This window comes from Mustela nivalis (genome assembly GCF_964662115.1).
Source record: "Mustela nivalis genome assembly, chromosome: 12".
Classification (NCBI taxonomy): Eukaryota; Metazoa; Chordata; class Mammalia; order Carnivora; family Mustelidae; genus Mustela; species Mustela nivalis.
The window spans coordinates 31506717-31512716 of record NC_139031.1 but is presented as its reverse complement, the minus strand read 5'-3'; the positions used below and the strand labels follow the sequence as shown (position 1 = coordinate 31512716).

General features: G+C 32.5%; 1 protein-coding gene across 1 annotated transcript in view; it reads right to left on the bottom strand.

Moving 5' to 3' along the window:
- The window catches only part of ASZ1 (ankyrin repeat, SAM and basic leucine zipper domain containing 1), a 56475-nt gene that overhangs the window by 6091 nt on the left and 44384 nt on the right, over positions 1-6000 (bottom strand). The window contains exons 9-10 of the mRNA XM_082692518.1: positions 5398-5454; positions 4427-4536 (exon numbers count right to left, since the gene is read on the bottom strand). Of these exons, the coding sequence (XP_082548644.1) occupies positions 4427-4536; positions 5398-5454 (167 nt within the window). The remainder of the gene's footprint in view (positions 1-4426; positions 4537-5397; positions 5455-6000) is intronic.

The window sequence follows — 6000 nt, the reverse complement described above, 5'->3', positions numbered from 1 at the left end:
AAGAGCAACATGTCCTGGCTGGGGCTGTTTCTCCATCCTATTCTCAGAATAATAATAAGAAGGAGATCCATTTCAGGTGCAGCCATGACACATGTGCTCAAGAAATACATTTTGTTATTATAAATCATTTAGAAGTTATTTTTTTAAGTGTAGTGCTTTTATTTTTATTTATTTTATTTTTAATTGGGATGGATTAAAAAGAGGCACAAAGGAACTTTCTGGGATGAAAAAAGTTATTTCTTACTGCAGCATGACATGGTGTAAATTAAACAAAAGGCCATGTTTTAAAAGTGTGAAGTTAAATACTGGGATAAAATTTAGCACCAAGAACCATAAGATATCTGGGAATAAACCTAACCAAAGAGGTAAAGAATCTGTACTCAAGGAACTACAGAATGCTCATGAAAAAAATTAAAGAAGAAACAAAAAGATGGAAGAGCATTCCATGCTCATGGATCGGAAGAATAAACATTGTTAACATGTCTATACTGCCCAGAACAATCTATACTTTCAATGCCATCCCAACCAAAATTCCACTGGCATTCTTCAAAGAGCTGGAACTAACAATCCTAAAATTTGTATGGAACCAGAAGAGACCCCAAATCACTAAGGAAATGTTGAAAAAGAAAAACAAAACAAGGGCATCACGTTGCCTAATTTCAAGCTTTACTACAAAGCTGTGATCACCAAGACAGCATGGTACTGGCACAAAAACAGACATATAGACCAGTGGAACAGAGTAGAGAGCCCAGATATGGACCCTCAACTCTGTGGTCAAATAATCTTCGACAAAGCAGGAAAAAATACACAGTGGAAAAAAGTCTCTTCAATAAACGGTGCTGGGAAAATTGGACAGCTATGTGTATAGAAGAATGAAACTCAACCATTCTCTTACACCATACACAAAGATAAACTCGGAATGGATAAAAGACCTCAACATAAGGCAGGAATCTATCAAAATCCTAGAGGAGAACATAGGCAGTAACCTCTCTGACATCAGCCACAGCAACTTCTTTCAAGACATGTGTCCAAAGGCAAAGGAAACAAAAGCAAAACTGAACTTTTGTGACTTCATCAAGATAAAAAGCTTCTGCACAGCAAAGGAAACAGTCAACAAAATAAGAGGCAAACCACGGAATGGGAGAAGATATTTGCAAAAGTCTGTACAAAGGGCTGATCTATAATGATCTATAAAGAATTCCTCAAACTCAACACACACAAAACAGATAATAACGTCAAAAAATGGGCAGAAGACATGAACAGACACTTCTCCAAAGAAGACATACAAATGGCTAAAAGACATGAAAAAATGTTCATCATCATTAGCCATCACGGAGATTCAAATCAAAACACTGAGATACCACCTTATCCAGTTAGAATGGCCAAAATCAACAAGACAGGAAAAAACAAGTATTGGAGAGGATGTGGAGAAAGGGGAAACCTTTTACATGGCTGGTGGGAATGCAAGTTGGTGCAACCACTTTGGAAAACAGTGTGGAGATTCCTTAAGAAATTAAAAATAGAGCTACCTTATGACCCTGCAACTGCACTATTATTTACCTCAAAGATACAGATATAGTGAAAAGAAGGGCCATCTGCACTCCAAAGTTCACAGCAGCAATGGCCACAGTGGCCAAACTGTGGAAAGAACCAAGACGCCCTTCAACAGACGAATGGATAAAGAAGATATGGTCTTTATCTACAATGGAGTATTATGCCTCCATCAGAAAGGACGAATACCCAACTTTTGTATCAACATGGATGGGACTGGAGGAGAGTATGCTTAGACAAATAAGTCAAGCAAAGAGTCAATTATCATACGGTTTCACTTACTTGTGGAGTATAAGGAATAATACGGAAGACATTGGGAGATAAGAGAGAAGTGGGTTGGGGGAAATCGGAGGGGGAGACAAGCTATGAGAGAATGTAGACTCTGAGAAACAAACTGAGGGTTATGGAGGGGAGGGACCTGGGAGGTTGGGTAAGCCTGGTGGTGGGTATTAAGGAGGACACTCTGCTAGAGTATTTCCTTACAGCACACATTTTCTTCCAGTATTTTTCATATGCATTTATACAACTGGTATTATACCTCATACTCCATTTCATATTTGCCTTTTATACTTATGAGTATTTTTTAAAGTCTTAAAATAATTTGAAGGACAGAACAGAATATATTAATGTAATGTAATTCAACCATTCCCCTGATGTTAAATATTTAGAGTTTCTAATTTTGGAATGTTTATAAATAATAGATGTGAACAATATTTTTGCATAAATTCTATATCTTCTTTTTAGAGGAAAAATAGTTTCCTCAATGGACACAGTTATGAGATGTTTTTGATATATTTGAGTAAATGTCAGGTAGGCTCAGAGAAAAGGTCTGGACATAAACTGTTGAAAATGTCAAGATATAGATGAAAGCTTACTATTTCAGTTCAAAATATGTCAAGGTAGTAACGGAATAGTTATTATTTTTAAATTGCATTCTCTAATTCTGCAAACATAGTAATGCTAAGTGTAGAAAAAAGTAAATGTACTGTGCATGTGTTCTTGTAACAGACTATTTTAGAAAATTTAACACATAGAAGAAAAGTATTATAAAATAAATCAGTAGCTAAATTGTTGAAGTCACATTACCAGAAGATTATAATCAATCAATTCAACTTTTCCTGCTGTTAGTTTTCTTATGACTTAATGACTAATTTCTTCTTTAAAGAATGACTTTGAACAAATGGGAAGTAAAACCTTTTTCATAAGAGCATGTAAACAAAGTCTGTGATTTAATAACAAGGTCAAATTCTTGGAATATATGTCTGCCAGTTATATTTTTTAAAAATCCAGCAGTTTTAATAAGTGAACCATTCAGGATTCTGCACATTCTTGTCTATTAAATTCCACAAAGTAAATTTGTACAGGCAACTCTGTCATCATATAAATAAGTTACATTAAAAATTTTAATTTCCAATCTAGTTCACATAGAACTTAAAATATTCCTTCACAGAGACAAAAAATTAAGAAAAGTAACAGAGATTCAAGAAGTTTTAAGTTCTCACAACTGAAATCCTTTAAAATATTTAAAAATGTTGAAATATTTGAGTCATAATATTATTATGAAACAATATTAGGCATTATTTTGAATAAAGATCATCTTATTATAAGGAAAAAGTTAAGAGAAATAATTCAATCTTGCAATAAGCTTTTGAGAGAAATCTGGATCATCTAAACTATCCCATGGAAAACTTCCCTAAATACTAAAATGTGGACATCTATCATTTATTTTTATATATGTTTATGTTAATTTTAGTTGCAATGTTCATTATAGTTGCAATGTTACTTTTAGGCAGGATACATTAGTGCTGATAGTACTGCATTTGTAAGTATATTTTATAAGAGAACTTGGATAAAACTTATGGGAATTAGGATGAGCGAAAAAAGCAAATCAAAAAAGGATGCATACTGTATGATTCCATTTAGGTAACATTCACAAATAATATCATTATCAAGATGGACAACAAATTATTGGTTGTTAGGGATTGGGGGGGATGGTCTGTCTATAAGGGAGTAGTGTGAAGGAGATTTATGGTAGTAAGTATACTGATTGTGGCAGTGGTTACATGAAGATACACGAGATAAGACTGAATAAAGCTATACATATACATACAAATGAACACATATTTAACTGGTGAACTACAAATAAGCTATGTGGATTGTATCACATATGTCAGTTTTCTGGTTTTAGTACTGTACTACAGTTATACAAGATTTTAGTACCTGGCAAGACTGAGTAAAGAATGCATGGGATCTTCCTGAACATCTCTTTGCAATTTCCTGTAATTCTATAATTATTTCGCTTAAAAAGTTAAGCAATTTACTGTCCCACAAAATATTAATAAAATAAAATACAATTATTTTTTAAATGGTTTTAGATTAAAATATTACTAATAATCAGTGCTTGACATGTTTATAATATTGAAACTGAGCTTTATATATTGACAACATAATTCCTTAAAGAGTAAGGCTAAAAACACAGCTGAATTACACTGCAAATGCTTTATAGCCTGTGAAAAAATTACTACTCTGAATTTTCAACTTGACACCTGAAATGATTCAAAAAGAATTCGAGCTTTACTATAAAAAGCATGGGATCTCATATAGTTCATTTAACAAAAGGCAATGAAAAAATAAAAGAACGTTTCTAACTGAGTTAACAAGAAGATGCACTGTTTTGCTTTTTGGTAAAATTACTTTATAAAAATTGATGTTATAAAGTATCTCCTACTTCAGAACACAATATATTGTAAAATGAACTATCCATTTCATTGGGAAAATGACTATCAAGTAAAAGGACTCAGAAACTATGAGAATTAAACATTTTAGTTCTTTTTTAAGAACAGCTGATTCTAAACAATATTAATGTTAATTTTACCTGATTTCCAACTTTGCCACTTCAGGTAATTCTCCAAATTTTATCTCTTCTACCTCTAGTTCTTTAAGAGCAGCCAGAATTTTTTGCTGATCTCTACTGGTAATTCCATTCTAAGTAAAAATAATTTTAAGGTGCAACAGGACAGTCATACTTGAGTAATTTAATATTCAATATTACTAAAGAAGTTTTCTACTTGATTAATTCACATCTTGAAAAAACAAATAAGAAACAAGTAAGAAACACACTGAAAAATAGATAGTTTACTTTTACTTGCGACTGACAAGGTTACATCATTAAAAAGATATCTAGTGACTATAGCTAATTTTTTGCAAAACTGGATTCTAAAAGCAAATTACAAGATATTAAAATTTCCAAAACCACCGTAGTAAAATTATTTTTCCTTCAAAGCATTATTCAAAATATTATCAGTGATTAAATAAGGATTAAGTCTTCTTTTGTCTTTACTTTTAGTGCTAACTAGCTAAACTTTCTCTCCTGGATTAAGCTAAGTAGTATGTTTATTTTGACTTGTAAAACTGAAGATTTCAAGTTTCCAATGTATTCATGGAGGAAGATGATTACTTTTCAGGTATTCTATTAAAGTATCTCTAGTATTTCCCAAGCTTATTTTCAAATTGTTACTTAATAATACTAGATGGCAAAATAATAGGTCTTGATCTTTTTGAGAACCGACAAAAGGCAGTATTTAGAGGACACATATGCATACCTATGTACAAAAAAAGCCACCTCTTATTTCTAAGTAAATTGTTTTATAAAACTATTTCGGATTTAGAAATGAAGCAGCAGTTTTAGCTGAGATACCATGATTAATCTGAAGAAAAGCAAATTCAAAAACCTATCAAAAGATAATTTACAGTTTGTACCTCTAGGATTTTTAAAATAGAAAATAAAAACATCCAGAATTCCTAAAATATGAACGAATGCCTGGAGTTTTTGAAACTGACACTAACCTTTGTAAATTCATCTTTCCTCATAGTCAAAAGGTGTCTTAAGGTTATATCTCTTTCCTGTACAATAGAAAAAATGCAACAGTTTGATACAAATACAACATTAGAAGGGGAAGTAGGCAACTGTCCTAAATTAGTCAGTTATATGCTACCCTCCTAAATAACTTTCAGTTCTAAAAGGGAATAGGATATGTAGGTATAGAACTATACCACTGGGTAGACAGTAGAGTGTCATTATATATATAATTACCTAAAAAAGTACAAACATAGCCAGTTTCCCAGATTCAAAGAAAATCATTATAACATATCTGCTCACATAAGTAGAAAGAGTTTTATAAAATTTGATTGACATTATATTTTATGAATATTTTTAAATTTCTACTTGCATATTAAGTAATCAATAACATTTAGTTTTACTCAGTATTTCTCAAATAGGAAGAAGTTTCAAGGGACACCTCGGTGGCTCAGTAAGCTAAGCCTCTGCTTTCAGCTCAGGTCATGATCTCAGGGTCCTGGGATCGAGCCCCACATTGGGGCTCAGCAGGGAGCCTGCTTCCCCCTACCTCTGCCTGTCTCTCTGCCTACTTATGATCTCCCTCTGTCAAA